This window comes from Salvelinus fontinalis, chromosome 3 (genome assembly GCF_029448725.1).
Source record: "Salvelinus fontinalis isolate EN_2023a chromosome 3, ASM2944872v1, whole genome shotgun sequence".
NCBI lineage: Eukaryota > Metazoa > Chordata > Actinopteri > Salmoniformes > Salmonidae > Salvelinus > Salvelinus fontinalis.
Window position 1 is genome coordinate 58,352,072 of NC_074667.1, and position 20,373 is coordinate 58,372,444.

At 43.3% G+C, this 20,373-nt stretch overlaps 1 protein-coding gene across 4 annotated transcripts; it reads left to right on the plus strand.

Annotated features, from left to right (window-relative positions):
• The first annotated feature begins 1,404 nt into the window (after positions 1-1,404).
• Positions 1,405-20,187, plus strand: LOC129851196 (ephrin type-A receptor 2-like). 4 transcript variants are annotated; one of them, XM_055917565.1, is made up of 15 exons: positions 1,405-1,618; positions 2,695-2,762; positions 4,176-4,815; positions 11,339-11,494; positions 11,717-12,177; positions 12,318-12,495; positions 12,595-12,694; positions 13,229-13,284; positions 14,197-14,322; positions 14,433-14,618; positions 15,274-15,545; positions 15,791-15,940; positions 17,656-17,849; positions 17,968-18,123; positions 18,477-20,187. In XM_055917565.1, exons 1-15 carry the CDS (start codon positions 1,405-1,407, stop codon positions 18,595-18,597), a joined length of 3,078 nt encoding a protein of 1,025 aa, XP_055773540.1. In that variant the 3' UTR covers positions 18,598-20,187. The 4 variants fall into 4 exon arrangements, with proteins under 4 accessions (XP_055773540.1, XP_055773541.1, XP_055773543.1 ...); XM_055917566.1 differs by having other exon boundaries at positions 1,447-1,618; positions 15,271-15,545; XM_055917568.1 differs by having other exon boundaries at positions 1,447-1,618; positions 12,598-12,694; positions 15,271-15,545.
• The last annotated feature ends 186 nt before the right edge of the window (positions 20,188-20,373 follow it).

Sequence of the window (20,373 nt, forward strand, 5' to 3'; positions counted from 1 at the left end):
CAGGAGTGGCTTTGGGACAAGTCTCTGAATGTCCTTGAGTGGCCCAACCAGAGCCCGGACTTGAACCCGATCAAACATTTCTAGAGAGACCTGCAAATAGCTGTGCAGCAACGCTCCCCGTCCAACTTGACAGAGCTTGAGAGGATCTGCAGAGAAGAATTGGAGAAACTCCCCAAATACAGGTGTGCCAAGCTTGTAGTGTCATACCCAAAAGACTCGAGGCTGTAATCGCAGTCAAAGGTGATTCAACAAAGTACTGAGTAAAGGGTCTGAATACTTATGTAAATGTAATATTTCTCTTTATTTATTTTTTTCATTTGCAAAAAACAAAACAAAAAACCTGTTATTGCTTTGTCATTATGGGGTATTGTGTGTAGATTGATGAAGGAACATTTTAATTTAATCCAATTTAGAATAAGGCTGTAACGTAACAACATTTTGAAAAAGGAAACTGGTCTGAATACTTTCCGAATGCACTGTATAGTCCAAAGCGTACTTAACTTGTTAATACATTTTTAACCAACAACGTTCCTTCCGTCTGTTGTATGATTAATGTCCATGTATGGTAACATAAGACAAGACAATGTCTGTCTTCTTCAGTAGATTTTTCTGTGTCTTTGTGAGGACGGCTGTCTATGTTTGGCTCTCAGCTCAAGGGGCTCTCCTGTCCACGTACACGCTGCCTCACAAAGAGGACTTGACACTGAAATTCCTTCAGATGAGAGTTGCTAGGTGATGCCATTGTTCATGCCTTTTTTGTGTCCCCATATTCATACCCAAATTCTAAAGTTCTTTATGAAGACCATCTCATTAGTAGTCACATATTCATACCAGCCCACCCCTCCACTTGACCCCTCCCTTTCCTAGGGTGGGAAAGACCTGTTTTAAATAAGATGGTTTGTGGAAGATGCTTCCAGCTACTTGTAAGACTGTCCAACAAGATAAGGACTCTAGCTTGCTCATTTTTCAGAATCTTAACACCTCAAGATGACCACAAGTAATACCCACTGGTTTCTTCACTCTTATTTTCTCTCTTACCGAAGTAGTACTAGTAGTAGGTGAGAAGAAAACATGTTACATTATAAATCATGTTATTACTATTGATAAGGATATAAGAATATAATAAGGATATAATCAATATTCAATTAACAATTCTGGGGCAGGGGACTAGGTGTGTGTGCATGTGTGAGCACGTGTGTGTGGTGTGTTGAAAGAAATGTACAAATACACATAGTACAATAATGTATTTTTTTCTCTAAAAGCTAAATTACTAGGGGGATAGCCTACAGTCGTTTCACTGAATGTACATCCGCACTGCACAGGTAGTATAATCTTATGATTTGACCCCACCTCTACCGCATACCATATATGGATTGTGCCCACATTCCAAAGGCGGAGCTCATCATGCCACCTGTTTTTCTATGGAACTTTCGGCTGAAACGAAGGGCGGTTAACACCGGTAGTGCTCACAGAAGTTCGGCGATATTCCGAGATCAGATCAGAGAGGAATTGCCGTCAAAAGTTTTTTTTAAAATGGATTTCCGTCGTGTTACTTTTTATTCTTTGTTTTTGTATCTATTTATTAACCATATATTTATTACTCTTCACGCGAAAGAACGTACGTACTCCATTTTTCGTTTTAAAATGCGATTGTAAAGAGCCTTGCTTTGTGTTTTATGAGCTGGGGGATTGGGCTGTGACATGGTATTCTTGAAGTTTTGTAATATTCTTGCAATATTGTCTATATTACAGTGTTATACAGTCTTTTTTTTAACAGTCTTTCCTCCAATATTTCTATTTTCTATTCAATGTATTGCTTTTTCTATGATAACTAACTTGTCAATATGGGGAAAGATCCCTCAAACAATTCCATGGGCTTGTTCATGTACTGTTCAGTTTCTTTTTTGATGAAAATAATTGTAAATTGTTAAATACAAAAAAGAATTAGTCTATGTTGACTTAAATAAAAGAAAGGCAGTACATTGTAGGCTAACTTTGCTACTTTAAACATGCAATAATGATACTTTTCATTATTCTTAATTCATACAACTTGGTAATGGTGGTATTTGATCATGATTTAAAGGAAGGAATTTTACTTCCCAATGAGGACTTGACACTAAAATTCCTTCAGATGAGAGTTGCTAGGTGATGCCATTGTGATGCCATTGTTCATTCAAAGTTTTTAGTTTCAGTATTGGAGTGGACAGGGTCTTGTACTGAAGGGAGAAGGGATGGGAGTGTAGGCTGTGATTGACTTGCATGGGTTCCCAACAATTTTCACTCCCTATATCATGCTATTTAAATTCCCATACTTTCCTCTGCCTTTTTCATGCAAACACGGGGGTTGAAGGACATGGTAATTCATAGTTTACTTAAATGGACATGGCTTATTTGATCAGATTTGTCATGCCAGGGCATGTCCTCTTGAAAGCCATGGATGGCGTTATATTGGGCCTATTTGGTGAATCTAGGCCTGGCAATTTCTACCAGGCTACTTTAATAATTGTTGGCTCAGAGAAACAAAGTAACTTTGATAATCCAGTTTACTTGTAGAGTACATCGCTTATTACACATGTTCAATTTCTTATAACACATCAGAACTTATGCCTATTATTTTCTAATGAAAAGGCTCCTCATATGAACTAAGAATGTTTACTAATAGTGCTCTAAAATGATCTCTGTTGATCTCTGTAGAGGTGCTGCTGGATATGAAAGCTTCAGGAGGCGAGTTGGGATGGTTGACCTGGCCATATGAAGAAGGGGTGAGTAGTTACCATACCATATAGTGAGAAAATATAAGGATTGCAGTAGTCTAACCAGATGGATGGTCTACACATGATACACCAGATGGTGTGAAACTTAGGCTAGATGTCACACAATGTAGATTCCAAGCCACATTTTGAATTGCAGATTTTTGAAAGGTCACATGCAAGACATTCTCTCCTCGCTCATTCCTTCAGAACAGTTTTCTGCGAAAGATGTAATGAGTGGCAGCTCTCAAAGTTTTGGCAAAGCTAGCCTACACTGGTTTTAGAGCAACCCTTTCATAATACAACTATGAATGTCATAAAATGTCAGCGTAAGAGCTGCATATGAATTTACAGGACAAAAGTACATTTTCTAACTGAAAATAGCCAACAGGTTGTCATCATTCCAACAATATTCCACCAAAAACTTTTTTGTTGTTGCTGTGGTAATATAAATTTGGGAGGTTTCTGTCAATCAAACTAGAACACAAAACTGATGGAAGGAGAAAGGAAGGGAGACTGGGTGGAGGGGGAGAGAGGCATTCCTCTATCTATAGTAGTGTGGTTGACTGTCTTAAAAAAGCAACAGGACGTGGTCAGCGTCAGTGCCCTAACTGCCTTTCTTTTGTGACCGTTTACAGATCCTCCAATGCATTCTCTATGTATTGGGTAGGATTCCCCCCTATTTTATGATGTTTTGTCTATTCTCACCAAACTTCCTCAAACTTATGGAACACATTTACATTTACATTTTACTTTGGAGTGGATGTTTTAATAATGCACTTTGTTCTTGATCTATATCTATCTTCTCTTCCTTCTCACACTCTCCCTTCTCACACTTGGAATAAAGCACTCACTGTGCATGGTCCAATGAAATATGCCTTTATGGAAGCCATCTGAGGGGTTAAATGATTTCATGATGGTTATGCTTTTAAAGCCATGTGCTTAATTAATGGATTCCTTTAAATCCTGCTACCAGGCAAGCATTTCCTTATTTTCCCTCTCTTAAAACAGACTTAATCACAGCCAATATTGCTGCCATGTCTTTTCCATGAACTTATAAAAAAAAACTTTAACTGCCATAATGCTTGGTATTCCACAAAAGTATTTGTTTTAGTGTTATGTCTGTGTCACACAGGCACCCACGTCAGTTCGTGGAAACACACATGTAGTGAGCAATCCACGCGTCCAGGCTAAATCCTTCCCTGGCGTGTGGAAGAAAAGTAGCAGGAAAGCTTGAGCAGTTTATAGGCTTCTCAGCAGGCAGACAGTTGTTTCATCAATAAAACAGCAACTGATCCTTGACGAGAACATAATCCCCTTAATCTTACGCTCATTCTCTTAAAACCCTCTCTCTCCTTCCTTCACTTGTTGTGTCTTGCCCTGTACATTGTGTTAGACTAAACCTATGTTCTCTCTCTGTTTCAGTGGGAGATAGTCCAGACAGTGGTGAATGGCTCCCTCCTCTACACTTACAGTGTGTGTAACATCGACGCGGGTGAGCAGGACAACTGGCTCCGAACCACCTTCATCCAGGGGCGCCCAGGGACCACCCGCATCTCTGTGGAGCTGCACTTCGTTGTGCGGGACTGCAACACCTTCGACGGCGCCTCGCTCGCCTGCAAAGAGACCTTCAACCTGCACATGTTCGAGGCCGATGCCGATGTGGGCACCAGCTTCCATAAGGGCCAGTTCCGCAAAGTGGCCACCATCGCGTCGGACGAAATCACGCAAGGCCGCGGTGTGCTGAAGGTAAACGTGGAGACACGGACAATGGGCCCTCTATCCAGGAAGGGCTTCTACCTGGCCTTCCAGGACATGGGAGCGTGTGTGGCACTGCTCTCTGTGAGGGTGTACTACAAGACTTGCCCGTCCACCGTGCAGAGCCTGGCCGCCTTCCCAGAGACGGTAACAGATGCCCTGAGGGAGGTGGAGGGAACATGTGTGCAGAACGCCATGAGCCAGGCCACCCCACGCATCTACTGCACCGCTGAGGGAGAGTGGGTGGTGCCCGTGGGACAGTGCCAATGCCGCGGAGGCTATGAAGTTGTTGGAGACTCCTGCCAAGGTAAGACTAAAGCCAGGCTTCACGTAATGCATCTCCCTGCACACCCCAACACCCTACCTGTTGTAATGTTAGGTGTTCGTTTTCAACAGCAGCTGTATTTACAGAAGTGCAAGGCCTAACCACCACCCTGGCTGGGTTTTAGAAATGACTGCACACTGTGCACAAGAATGTTAATTGTGATTTAAGACACCTCACAGACATGAATGTTAATTTTGATTTCAAACATCTCACAAACAAAAATAAAAGTAGGTCAGGTGTAGAATGATTAACAGGAATGAATGTAGACAAAACAGTGAAAGGTATTTGGACATGTTTTTGTTTGTTTTGACAGCAATACCAAGAGATGTTTAGGATTGTAACACTATTTCCAAACATAATATGGGAAAGGGACTGCATGTGGGAGAATGTGGCAGAGGTACAAGGCATAGGGGAATTTTGGGGAAGTTTTGACTGCTGTAAAGAGCACTCCTGGTCATGAATCATTCTACCTGTTAGTGTTGGCCAACATTTTCTTTCCACTGTGTTTGTCTCTCAGGACTTAGAAATGGGGTGGGGTGAGGAGGATACTGTTTTATGGACAATGAAAAATGTACGAGGGAAATCTGTTGTAGACTATAGGGGCATGAGGCGTAAAAGTTTGTAGTTTAAGTAGGAATGTTGTTTAAGAATGTTTGAATGCATATAATCCGGATACATCTGTTTGTTTGAGGCAAGGGGACTGGTAGAGGCATTTGTTTTTTAAATGTTGTAGTTGAGAAACACAGAGTACGCCTAGATGGAACACATTGCAGTAATGAATTGAAATGTAAATGATTTTTTGCTCACATTGTTTGTATGAAAGTTGCCATGTCTTTGGTATTCCAGGGTGTGGTGTGTTGAGCTATCAGGAGGAAACTGGAAAGGAGGGGGGGGCAGGGAGGGAGGAACATTACATTACTTTACGCTCAGTGAACTGGGGATTTCTGAAAGGAATTCGTTCACCCTCACTTCCCCTCCCGTACTGATTGGCTAAGGAGAGCCATGTGACTTGATGTGCCAGCTGAAGAGTACCTGAGCAGTGTGTCTTCTCCACACAGCTATTTGTGTGCGTCCATAGCCATGGCTGAGGCGAACCACAGATTACAGGGACTGTGCCATCACGCCCATCTCAGTCAGGAAGGTTATACTGAGTCAGTCTGTGGTTTATGACGGGTCAAGAGGCTCCCTTGTTGAAGCCAGAGATCCCAGTCACCTTGGGTGGTATAATTACTTGGATTGTATCCCTTTGACTCCCTATTACAGTAAAATATAGCCAATAGGCTAAGCAACCAGGTTAGCTCATAGATCAGGGATCATCAACTAACTGAACAAAAATATAAACGTAACATGTAAAGTGTTGCTACTATGTTTCATGAACTGAAATAAAAGATCCCAGAAATGTTCTATATGCACAAAAAGCTTATTTCTCTAAAATCTTGAGCGCAAATTTGTTAACATCCCTGTTAGTGAGCATTTCTCCTTTGCCAAGATAATCCATCCACCTGACAGATGTGGCATATCAAGAAGCTGATTAAACAGCAAGATTAATACACAGGTGCACCTTGTACTGGGGACAATAAAAGAACACTCTAAAATGTGAATTTTTGTCACACAACACAATGCCATATATGTCTCAAGTTTTGAGGGAGTGTGGATTTGGCATACTGAGTACAGGAATGTCCACCAGAGCTGTTGCCAGAGAATTTAATGTTCATTTCTCTACCATAAGCCGCCTCCAACGTCGTTTTAGAGAATTTAATGACCCCAAGCATACAGCCAATGCAATGCTGGAATGGTTTCAGAACAAGAATGTGAAAGTCCCTTTGTGGCCCAGCCAAAGCCCAGACTAGAATTGAAAATCTGTGGAAAGACTTGAAGATTACGGTTCACCGCCGTTCCCCATCTAATTTATGAGAGCTTGATCAAATATGCAAGGAAGAATGGGAGAAAAAACCCAAATCCAGATGTGTTTCTTGTGGATACAGACATACCCAAGACAACTCAAAGCTGTAATCGCCGACAAAGGTGCTTCTACAATGTATTGACTCAGGGGTGTGAATACTTATGTAAATGAGACATTTCTGTATTTCATTTTCAAAAACATTTCTAAAATGTCTAAAAACTCAGGGCCAAACCCGGGCCGCAGGCCGCCAGTTAGGGAACCCTGTCATAGATTGTTATGTTGTTACCGTACTACTTTAAAGAGACATTTATCTTAACATTGAGAAAGTATTCCACCATACCATAGCTCCAAGCCTGAGGAAGGGTACCCCGAAGGGTCTGATAGTTCCAGCCGAAGGGGGAAGGCCAAGCTCAGGAATGTACCATGTCCAGAACTGTTGGCAGAGGCATCTGTCAGTGCTGCTGTGAATCGCATCACAAGAGACATGCCAAACAGAAGATGTATTAAAAAAAAACATTAATGATGCAATTTGAATGCTGTTTGGGTTTCTTTGTGGATCATCACATTTGCTTGAGATGATTTTACTGCAACACTGCTCACTGCATCCAAGTTTTTTGACATAGGCGTTTCAAAGAGCTGTCAGTCAAGGCGAGCTCATGAATATAAGTTTTCCGCCACTCAGCCTGTCTTTTCAAACTTCCTGGTAGTAAGCCACGAGAGAGAAATGCCTTTTTCCCTCAAAAACTTCAGCATTTCTACCCCCCCAAAATATTATGGGTGATATTTTAGTCACTCAAAAGGCCATTTTACATGGGAATGACTGTTCGGGACCTTTAAAAAAAATATATACAGTTGAAGTCGGAAGTTTACATACACCTTAGCCAAATATATTTAAACTCAGTTTTTCACAATTCCTGACATTTAATCATAGTAAAAATTCCCTGTCTTAGGTCAGTTAGGATCACTACTTTATTTTAAGAATGTGACGTCAGAATAATTGTAGATAGAATTATCACATTCCCAGTGGGTCAGAAGTTTACATACACTCAATTAGTATTTGGTAGCATTGCCTTTAAATTGTTTAACTTGGGTCAAACGTTTCGGGTAGCCTTCCACAAGCTTCCCACAATAAGTTGGGTGAATTTTGGCTCATTCCTCCTGACAGAGCTGGTGTAACTGAGCCAGGTTTGTAGGCCTCCTTGCTCGCACACGCTTTTTCAGTTCTGCCCACAAATTTTCTATGGGATTGAGGTCAGGGCTTTGTGATGGCCACTCCAATACCTTGACTTTGTTGTCCTTAAGCCATTTTGCCACAACTTTGGAAGTATGCTTGGCGTCATTGTCCATTTGGAAGACTTCCTGACTGATGTCTTGAGATGTTGCTTCAATATATCCACATAATTGTCCTCCCTCATGATGCCATCTATTTTGTGAAGTGCACCAGTCCCTCCTGTAGCAAAGCACCCCCACAACATGATGCTGCCACCCCTGTGCTTCATGGTTGGGATAGTGTTCTTCGGCTTGCAAGCCTCCCTCTTTTTCCTCCAAACATAATGATGGTTATTATGGCCAAACAGTTCTATTTTTGTTTCATCAGACCAGAGGACATTTCTCCAAAAAGTACTATCTTTGTCCCCATGTGCAGATGCGAACCATAGTCTGGCTTTTTTATGGCAGTTTTGGAGCAGTGTCTTCTTCCTTGCTGAGCGGCCTTTCAGGTTATGTCGATATAGGACTCGTTTTTACTGTGGATATAGATACTTTTGTACCTGTTTCCTCCAGCATGTTCACAAGGTCCTTTGCTGTTGTTCTGGGATTGATTTGCACTTTTCGCACCAAAGTACATTCATGTCTAGGAGACAGGACGCGTCTCCTTCTGAGTGGTATGACGGCTTCGTGGTCCCATGGTGTTTATACTTGCGTACTATTGTTTGTACAGATGAACGTGGTACCTTCAGGCTTTTGGAAATTGCTCCCAAGGATGAACCGGACTTGTGGAGGTCTATAATCTTTTGATTTTCCCATGAAGTCAAGCAAAGAGGCACTGAGTTTGAAGGTAGGCCTTGAAATACATCCACAGGTACACCTCCAATTGACTCAAATGATGTCAATTAGGTCATCAGAAGCTTCTAAAGCCATTACATAATTTTCTGGAATTTTACAAGCTGTTTAAAGGCACAGTCAACTTAGTGTATGTAAACTTCTGACCCACTGGAATTGTGATACAGTGAATTATAAGTGAAATAATCTGTATGTAAACAATTGTTGGAAAAATTACTTGTATCATGCACAAAGTAGATGTCCTAACCGACTTGCCAAAACTATAGTTTGTTAACAAGAAATTTGTGGAGTGGTTGAAAAACTAGCTTTAAATACTTCAACCTAAGTGTATGTAAACTTCCAACTTCAACTGTATATATATATTAAATGATGACAAAGCCAGAAAAGACCCAAACAGGGTTGCCATGACAAACTTGTTCAGTTCATTATTATACTAATTTATAATACTGAGTCATACCCTAATTCTCTGTACAGTCAAGCAGAAACACATTCCTGTCAATGGCAAGGGATTTATGTCTCTAAAGGTCCAGAGAATATCTTCTGGGAACGAGGAAGTAAAGGGGAAGGTTGGGCCAGGATGACTCAAATAAGATGGCTGTTTGTGACTCAGTATGAAGTCATTAGGGAGGGTAGTTGGTGGTTAGTGGACAGTTGGCGGGCACATGAGAGGTTGGTCAGTTAGATGTGTGGAACTGCCAGGAACGTAGTTAAGTTAGCCAAGGGGCGGTAGGTAGCATAGTGGTTAGAGCGTTGGACTAGTAACCGAAAGGTTGCAAAATCAAATCCCCAAGGTAAAAATCTGGCGTTCTACCCCTGAACAAGGCAGTTAACCCACTATTCCTAGGCCATCATTGAGAATAAGAATATTTGTTCTTAACTGACTTGCCTAGTTAAATAAAGGTAAAAAAAATGTTGTCAAGAGGATTAGTGTGGAGCAAAAGGACAGCTGTTTGTGAATGATATGCCCAACTTCACTGCTCTTTGCTCTTTCATCCGGTTGTTAACACACGCAATGAGCTCTCTAAACCTTGTTCCCACTCATTAGAACAATGGGCCTACACAGAGATCAAAACATAGATGAAATTAACAGATACATTACTGCCTCCACCACTCCATTCATTCATAAAGAGCACTGCCGTGTCCAAAGGTACTGAACAGGATAATGTGAGGCATTATTTCAGTTACCACTTTCAGTCAGATATTTTTTTTTCTTTCTTTAGTTTTGTAAGAAAATCTATTTTTTTTACTCTTAATGCAATTCATCAATAACAAACAACCACATTAATATGTAATAATTCTGTCAGATTCCTTTTTTAGTCTTGTAAAGTTTCACTCACTGAGATTCAAACATTCTCAGAGTGATCTTGAAAGAATGCTGTCACTGATATATGCAGCGCACATGCCACCATTTTAGGGCTCTAATGAATAAACACAACATATTTATGGAACCACTCAGTCCAATCCCAGTCACAATAGATGAATAGGGGTAGGGGTGCTTTGATACGTGGCAGGAGTCCTGCTGCTCCTTCTCCAGATGAAACAGGCTAGCCCCCTTTTCTTATGCGTTCGGAGCACTATACACCCCTACACTCCCAGAGTGATTCCCCAGAGAGAACTTCTGTTGGTACTTGAGACCCTAAACCATCCCCCATCCATCTATTCTTCTCAATCCCCCCTACTCAAACTCAAAACTCATATCCATTGTTCTATTGTGGGGCTGGTTGTTACGCAGCGGTCCTTCTGCCATGGTGGTTAAGTCACCGGCAGATCCCTCTTGTCCATCACAGGTAACCCTCTTCACTATAGAGGCCTGATGAAAGACTTATCCCCTGGGGAGACATTAGAATAAAGGGTGAGAGAGAGGAGATCGCTTCTTAAAGTAAACATTCACATCGATTCTCCTAAAAAATGTGTATTGATTTAGACTCCAACAACACGGTCGGTCAACAACATCTCCCCTTTACCAGTTCTACTTCCTCCAGACTTCCTCTCCCTTGCTCCATCCTAGCATGTTGTCACCGGAGGAAGGAAGGAGGTACAGTTTCAGACTTGCAATCCTTGCATCCTGGTTTCTGTCCAACACCCCCCCCCCCCCCCCTTTATATCCTACACAGGTCAATTGAATATCTTCAGCAGTAACCATTTTGCTATTTCCGTTAGGCTCCTCAAACAATACCCACACCAGCATTCACAGTGCTGATTTTGGAGTTCAAAAGGGAACGGTTGTACAGAGTGAACATCTGCTATGTTGAGTGTTTCCGTGGCATCCGGTTGACTGTCAGTGCAACTTGAGAATGGAACTTGAGGCGCAAAGGACAAGTGGAGGCAAATCGTCCGGAAAATCCCATTCCATTCTGTTTAAATACAAAGCCTCAGTGATTACAGTTTAACCACAGCCTGAGTTTCCTGTCAAGCCCCAGGGGACTGACAGAGATATCGTTTTAATGTATTGTAACTCAATCACACACTCTTTCCCTTGTGTACGTGTGGATACGGTACTAATAATACTATAACTAATAAGCATCCTCCTGTTTCTTTCAGCATGTACGCCAGGCTCCTTTAAAGACTCTATGTCCAGTGAGTCCTGTGAGGTTTGTCCTGAGAATACTGAGCCATCCACAGCCGGCGCCCTCCTGTGTCCATGTATGGAGGGATTCTACCGCTCCCCATCAGACCCTCTTATGTCAGCCTGCTCTGGTAAGAACAATGGCCAGATAGTCAGCTACAGCCAGGCCTATCACTAACAAAGGATTAGCCAATTCTACAGCCATTCCTTATTTTATCCTGTGTCCTCATAGGTTATACTGTCTTTATGTCATCATCATTGTTGATAGAGGGATCTGAGCGTTCTTCATCTGGTGTATTAACATTTGGAATGTCTCATAATAACTATTGTCTACTTTCTGCCTCCTCCTTTAGCCCCACCCAGCGCCCCTCGTGACCTGGCCTCCACCACTCTGTCAGCGGACGGCAGGCTGCAGCTTTCCTGGAGCCCCCCACTGGTGACAGGAGGCCGCCGGGACATCTGCTACAGCGTGGTGTGTGAGCGCTGCACCGGGGCCCTGTGTGTGCCCTGTGGGGAGAAGGTCCGCTTCCAGCCCGACCCTACGGACCTCCAGGACACGGTGGTGACTGTCAGCCAGTTGGAGCCCCACCTCAACTACACGTTCACTGTAGAGGCCCGCAGCGGAGTGTCTCAGTACAGCAGCCAGAGACCCAGCAGCACCATCACCACCTCTCTGCACTTCACTGATCCCCCCAAGGTGACGTCCATCCGTCTGGACGAGCGGAGCCCCAGCAGCCTGTCTCTGTCCTGGGCTCTGTCCAGCCGAGCACCATCCCATATCACCCACCGCTATGAACTCATGTACCGCAGGAAGGTAAAACAGACAACTACACTCCTCCCGCTCTCTTCTCTCCATGTCAGTCACACATTAAACACAACATATATATAATAGTATTAGTATATCTCTATAGTGAATCCCCTCTCAGTGCTCCTCTCTCTCCCTGTCCCGTGCAGGAGGACGACAGTGAACGTGATGTCACTGCATACACAGTCCTGGTTCTGGACAAGAGTACGGTACAGATCAGTGACCTCTCCCCTGACACGACCTACGTGTTCAGAGTCCAGGCTCTCAGCCCTGAGGGAAACCCAGGGGGATACAGCATGAAGCATGAGTTCAAAACCTTGCCCATTGGTAAGTGTGGCCACACTGTTTGTCTCTAATATCCAGACAAGACGTTTAAAAATGTGAGTGTATTGTGATCTCACTGTGTTGTCTGTGGTTGTGTTTCAGCAGAGTCTCAGGTCCAGAACTACACAGGGGTTATGGGAGCTGTAGTAGGAGGAGGAATCATGCTGCTCGTCGTTGTAGTCCTTCTACTGCTGCACAAACGGTTAGAACACACTAATCCTATCATATCCCTCTGTCCTAAGATGTAGTTCACATTTGGTATTTCATTACATTTCCATTTCAGTAATTTAGCAGATGCTCTTATCCAAAGCGACTTACAGTTAGTGCATTCATCTTAAGATAACTATGTGGGACAACCACATACTGTATCTCAGTCATAGTGAGTAAATGTTTTTCTTAATAAGTAATATGTTTTTCTTAATAAGATTGAGAATGTAATGCCATGTCATCTCGAAGAGGGTTTTTATCAGTAACAGCCAGAGTAGCTGTTAAAAACTGTAACTGTAGCTGACTGGGTCTGTGGCTGAAGATGATGCTGCCCTTACTGATACGGCAGCCTGTCTGTATATACGAGTATAGGACGAGTCAACAACATTATCTGGATATGAGTTAACAGAATAGGAACTTTTAAAAGTGAGATTTTCACCGGGCAGTTTAATGATACCTTACATAATAAGAATGTCTTAACATTGCATATTGTCTGGCCAATCATAATAGTGACTGTGCTTCCTAACAGGAGAATGAACTACCGTCATAGACAGGGATCAGAGGACCCCTACTTCTTCAGCACAGGTAGGAATCACAGCATCCAAGAAATACACTACATGACCAAAAGTATGTGGACACCGGCTCGTCGAACATCTCATTCCAAAATCATGGGCATTAATATGGAGTTGGTCCCCCCTTTGCTGCTATATCAGCCTATACTCTTCTGGGAAGGCTTTCCACTAGATGTTGGAACATTTCTGCTGGGACTTGCTTCCAATCTGCCACGGCTTTGAGCAGGCCAGTCAAGTTTCACACCGATCTCAACAAATAATTTCTGTATGGACCTCGCTTTGTGTACGGGGGCATTGTCATGCTGAAACATTAAAGGGCTTTCCCCAAACTGTTGCAACAAAGTTGGAAGCACAGAATCATCTAGAATGTCATTGTATGCTGTAGCGTTAAAATGTCCCTTCACTGGAACTAAGTGGACTAACCTGAACCATGAAAAATAGCCCCAGGCCATTATTCCTTCGCCACCAAACTTTACAGTTGGCACTTTGCATTGGGGCAGGTAGCGTTCTCCTGGCATCCGCTAAACGCAGATTCGTCCATCGGACTGCCAGATGATTCATCACTCCAGAGAATGAGTTTCCACTGCTCCAGAGTCCAATGAAGGCAGAAAAATTTGACTAACTGACTTGTTGGAAAGGTGGTATCCTATGACAGTGCCACATTGAAAGTCACTGAGCTCTTCAGTAAGGCCATTCTACTGCCAATGTTTGTCTATGGAGATTGAATGGCTGTGTGCTCGATTTTATGCACCTGTCAGCAACGAGTGTGGCTGAAATAGCAAAATCCACTAATTTTAAGGGGTGTCCACATACTTTTGTATATATAGTCAAAGTCCCTCTATTGGAACAGCGATGTGCATTACCAAAGAGATTATGTCCCATCTTCAATCTCCTCCTTGACTAATTGTCTTTCACACTTCCTCAGATCAACTGAAGCCCCTGAAGACCTACGTTGACCCACACATGTACGAGGACCCCAACACGGCTATCCTGAAGTTTGCCAGCGAGATTCATCCCAGTCTTGTCACTAAGCAAAAAGCCATCGGAGCAGGTAAATGTCAAACTAGTTTACAGTAATATTTTGAACAAATCTCACTTATCCCCTCCCCCAAGAAGAATGTTATGAATTCATATTATTCTCTGTGTGTTTCTGTTTCACAGGAGAGTTTGGGGAAGTGTACCGTGGTGTGATGAAGGCTCCAAGGAGAGGAGAGGTAGCGGTAGCCATCAAGACATTGAAGCCAGGCTACACAGAGAAGCAGAAGCAGGATTTCCTGAGTGAAGCTAGCATCATGGGCCAGTTCTCCCACCAGAACATCATCCGCCTGGAGGGAGTCATCACCAAGTGTGAGTTCCTGCTCTCAGACACTGTCTGCATCTCAAATGGCAGCCTCTACTAATTCACTGAATAGTCATTTATTGTCAGGTGTGTGCGTACTGGTAGCGAAGTCAGGTGCAGGAGAGCAGAGAGTTGTGAACAGGCACTTTATTGAGGCAGGAGAAACCAACAGACGGACGGACGGAACTGCGTCAAAACCTCCAGCCCATAGGCAAAAGTGCAAAACGCGCAAAACAGTCACAATAATTTATGTTTAACAATAAACATCTTCGTGAACAACACGGTATAAGCAAACCAGTCTGGCGCGTCAACAATTAACACGTAACACAAACAATTTCACATAAAGACATGAGGGGGAACAGAAGAATAAATACATGCAGTGTGATTGGGGAATGGAAACCAGGTGTGCAGGGAACAAGACAAGACAAATGGATACATGACAAATGGAGCTGCGATGGCTAGAAAGCCGATGACGTCGACTGCCGAACGCCGCCCGAACAAGGAGAGGAGCCGACTTCGGCGGAAGTCGTGACATTTATTAGTTATTATTAAGTTATTTACTTTATCTAGTAACATCCCCTATTTCCCATCTCCACCATACTGTGCCTCTTTTGTAGACATGAAGTACTACATTAGTACCTTTTTATAATTTTCTTCTAGCAGTCAAGCATGCCATGATTGTGACAGAATACATGGAGAATGGAGCGCTTGACAACTATCTAAAGGACCATGATGGGGAGATGTCATCGTACCAGCTGGTGGGCATGCTGCGTGGCATCGCGGCCGGCATGAAGTACCTCTCTGACATGAGCTATGTTCACCGAGACCTGGCTGCCCGCAACGTTCTGGTCAACAGCAACCTGGAGTGCAAGGTGTCTGACTTCGGCCTGTCCCGCGTGCTGGAAGACGATCCTGAGGGCACCTACACCACCAGCGTGAGTCAAACATCCATAGTACTGATATTAATGTATGGAAACAGTGGGGGTATAACAATCTACTTTGTGCTATGCACTTAGTAGCCTTCCCATGTCTTTACTTATAATTGGTTACAAATGATTGGTGATGTTGACAGACACTCACTCCGCCTCCTAAACCTTTACATTAGTAATAGCCATGCCTCCAGTGAATACATTCCCTTCAGTCTCATTCTTATGATTAGTTATTGTTGCTGTTCCTTCAGGGAGGGAAGATCCCCATCCGCTGGACCGCCCCAGAGGCTATCGCCTACAGGAAGTTCACCTCGGCCAGCGACGTGTGGAGCTTCGGCATAGTCTTGTGGGAAGTCATGGCCTTCGGAGAACGACCCTACTGGGACATGAGCAACCATGAGGTAGGCCCTACTGGGACATGAGCAACCATGAGGTAGATCCTACTGGGACATGAGCAACCATGAGGTAGACCCTACTGGGACATGAGCAACCATGAGGTAGACCCTACTGGGACATGAGCAACCATGAGGTAGACCCTACTGGGACATGAGCAACCATGAGGTAGATCCTACTGGGACATGAGCAACCATGAGGTAGACTCTACTGGGACATGAGAAACCATGAGGTAGACCCTACTGGGACATGAGCAACCATGAGGTAGACCCTACTGGGACATGAGCAACCATGAGGTAGACTCTACTGGGACATGAGAAACCATGAGGTAGACCCTACTGGGACATGAGCAACCATGAGGTAGACCCTACTGGGACATGAGAAACCACGAGGTAGATCCTACTGGGACATGAGCAACCATGAGGTAGACCCTACTGGGACATGAGAAACCATGAGGTAGACCCTACTGGGACATGAGAAACCATGAGGTAGACCCTACTGGGACATGAGCAACAATGAGGTAGACTCTACTGGGACATGAGCAACCATGAGGTAGGCCCTACTGGGACATGAGAAACCATGAGGCAGACCCTACTGGGACATGAGAAACCATGAGGTAGACCCTACTGGGACATGAGCAACCATGAGGTAGACCCTACTGGGACATGAGCAACAATGAGGTAGACCCTACTGGGACATGAGAAACCATGAGGTAGACCCTACTGGGACATGAGCAACCATGAGGTAGACCCTACTGGGACATGAGCAACAATGAGGTAGACTCTACTGGGACATGAGCAACCATGAGGTAGACTCTACTGGGACATGAGAAACCATGAGGTAGACCCTACTGGGACATGAGCAACAATGAGGTAGACCCTACTGGGACATGAGCAACAATGAGGTAGACCCTACTGGGACATGAGCAACAATGAGGTAGACCCTACTGGGACATGAGAAACCATGAGGTAGGCCCTACTGGGACATGAGAAACCATGAGGTAGACCCTACTGGGACATGAGCAACAATGAGGTAGACTCTACTGGGACATGAGCAACAATGAGGTAGACCCTACTGGGACATGAGAAACCATGAGGTAGACCCTACTGGGACATGAGAAACCATGAGGTAGACCCTACTGGGACATGAGCAACCATGAGGTAGACCCTACTGGGACATGAGCAACAATGAGGTAGACCCTACTGGGACATGAGCAACAATGAGGTAGACTCTACTAGGACATGAGAAACCATGAGGTAGACCCTACTCGGACATGAGAAACCATGAGGTAGACCCTACTGGGACATGAGCAACCATGAGGTAGACCCTACTGGGACATGAGCAACCATGGGGTAGACTCTACTGGGACATGAGCAACCATGAGGTAGACCCTACTGGGACATGAGCAACAATGAGGTAGGCCCTACACTTAATCCGTCACATTTCCTTCACTCCCTCCCCTGTTTTATGGAAATAACAGAGCGCTGTAGGTCTGGGTAAACACAAGGCCTCTGTGATGCATCATCTCTGGGTATTTATCCTGGGTGGAGTGTTTAAAACAACCCACTAAGGGCCTCTAAGTCAAAATAGTTCCCACAGTCCTCTTCACATAAAACTGTTAGTGCCCACATGCATTAACACAACACATAATCTTACAGTCTGTTGGTCTAGATCACAAACACTAGCTCTGTGAGACATGGTCTAAACCCCGCTTCTTCCTCAGGTGATGAAGGCCATTAACGAGGCCTTCCGGCTGCCTGCACCCATGGACTGTCCATCCACCGTTTACCAGCTGATGCTGCAGTGTTGGCTGCAGGACCGCTCCAAACGACCTCGCTTCCCAGACATCGTCAACATCCTGGACAAACTTCTCCGGAGCCCAGAATCTCTGAAAACCATTGCTCACTTTGATCCCCGGTAAGATGCGAATGAATGAAGCTGATTTCCCCTGGACTTGACAGTTGATTTTTTTCAATCACATACTGTGAATATAGCATTTACTTACCAATCTATTTCCCCGTTTTTTTCCACACAGTGTGTCCATCCGCCTCCCCAGCACCAGTGGCTGTGACGGCTCCCCCTTCAGGTCTGTGCCGGAATGGCTGGAGTCCATCAAGATGAGCCAGTACACTGAGAGCTTTGCCTGCGCTGGAATCACAACCATGGATCAGGTGCTATCCATGAGGCATGAGTAAGTACTACACACATACAGTAACCATGCACCAGCCTCACCACATTACATGAGCTAAGTAGGGACACTGCCACGTTTGAGAAATACAGTAAGAGTATTCAGATCTTTGTTAAGCATTTGTTGTCCGGTATGCCACACTCATCTATGGAATGCAACACTCTCATTCATGCTGCACTCATCAAATGCCCCTCCCCATACCATTCCTCACTGCCCCACCCTATATAGCACCACTGGCTGTATCATGTCCGAGTAGGAAGTTTCAAATGCAATCATATTTTATCATGTGCTACCTATTGGTTTGAATGTGAAACATTTTCCTAACAGCTCCTGTCTCTATCTTTCTTCTCTCTCAGGGACATCAGGAACATTGGCGTGCGGTTACCAGGTCACATGAAGAGAATCGCCTACAGCATCGTTGGACTTAAAGACCAGACCAGCTCACTCAGTGTTTGCAGTACAGTGTTTGCAGTGTGAGACCCCCAACCTGAGATTCCCCAAAATAGGACTGCACTGACCACCTTATTTCACTGTCACATTGAATAGGGAAATGGAACAAGTTGGGTTGAACATGTACTAATAATGGCTGAGTCACGCTGCTTTAGACTGGTCAGTGGCATGACTGAAGAGGACCTTGTCTGCCAGCCACTCAGAAAAGACTGGCATGTAAAACCTCCATGAAGAACATGTCAGTTACATGTCAGTCCTCCATGAAGATCTCCATGACAAGAGACGCTGAGAGATGGTTAAAGGAGAAGTAATGCATCATATATAAATAACTTTTTATATTATCAAGTATGGAAATATAATGGCAGATAGGAAACGACAGGCTTTGGAGGAAGCTGTATGAGACCTGAGACTTTTTTTCTCAAATGGAAGTCTGAAAAACAAAAGACATTCAAGCTAAGGCACTCCAGGACTGGGTCTACCTCCTCCTCAAGCACTCACTTATTCCTCTAGTCACTTATGGACTTATTCGTTTCATAAAGATTTGAGGCTTTGACGTAACAGATAGATGAGAATGCCAGTCTACTCAAATGACAGGTTTATTGGTCTTCTGAATTATTCCAGTCAGGTCAAGAGATCAAATACCTTTTCTTTCTTTTTGATTTTGTAGTTTCCATCCTGTCTGCAATCCACCTCATATACTTTTCTCTCATACATTTTGAAATAGTATTTTTCTTTAGTTTACAGTTCATCTCCATCTACTCTTAGTGGTTCTTCCATTATTATTTAATATTTATTTTATATTTATTGTATTTTTTAAATTAAAGACACTGCTCTGGCACATTTTTAGAAATATAGTTTTCTGTTTCAATAAAATCATTGTTTCCTTGTAGCAATCACTTGTCTGAATTCAATCAACCAGCAGAAAATAATATCAACTACTGTACATTACATTGTAGTTATACTATTTATACACTGGATTCTCGACATAGCTCACTGTAATATCTACTGCTGTACATATCATTCTAGGTATATATATTTTGTGTAAATATGCATAGATTGCATTAGGATTACTAATTTAATGTTATTTTGGTTCACTGGATTCGTTCTGATATTTATGATTTCTTGTTTCTGATGATTATTTGTGTGCTTGTTTGACTTTTTGCATTGTTAAGGAGCTAGAAACAAGCATTTCAGCACATGAAACATTTCAATTTGATAAGAAATACAGGCAAGAAAAAATCATGTTTGATTGAAATCAACATTTTGGGGGGTATTTCCTTGACAACCACCCTCCAGTTGGCGATAAGCACAGTCAGCTTTGATGTCAGTTAGTGACTACCATTGCAGTCTGGAATGTTCCATCTCTACTCTACTGTACTTCATCACATATGTATCATCTGTTACTGAGCCCCTGCTAAATTCATTCTCGCTGTATCTAGGACTCAATATTAATTTCTCTTCAATTAATTGTTCACTTGCAATTTTGAGTGGGACAGTTATTACAATGTCTCTAAATGTAATATTGACACGTTTATCTACACTGAATAAAAATATAAACGCAACATGTAATGTGTAAGTTCCATGTTTCAAAAGCTGAAATAAAAACCAAAAAGCTTATTTCTCTCACAATGTGCACAAATTTGTTTACATTCCTGTTAGTGAGCATTTATCCCTTGTCAAGATAATCCAACCACTTGTCAGGTGTGGCATATCAAGAAGCGGATTAAACAGCATGATCATTACACACCTTGTGCTGGGGACAATAAAAGGCCACTAAAATGTGCAGTTGTGTCATAACACAAT

Excerpts from the sequence above, each read along its gene's own strand:
- LOC129851196 (XM_055917565.1), top strand. The coding sequence starts at position 1,405 with ATGCCACCTGTTTTTCTATGGAACTTTCGGCTGAAACGAAGGGCGGTT. Across the intron at positions 4,816-11,338 it reads TGTTGGAGACTCCTGCCAAG|CATGTACGCCAGGCTCCTTT; the intron begins GTAAGACTAAAG and ends TGTTTCTTTCAG. Across the intron at positions 11,495-11,716 it reads TCTTATGTCAGCCTGCTCTG|CCCCACCCAGCGCCCCTCGT; the intron begins GTAAGAACAATG and ends CTCCTCCTTTAG.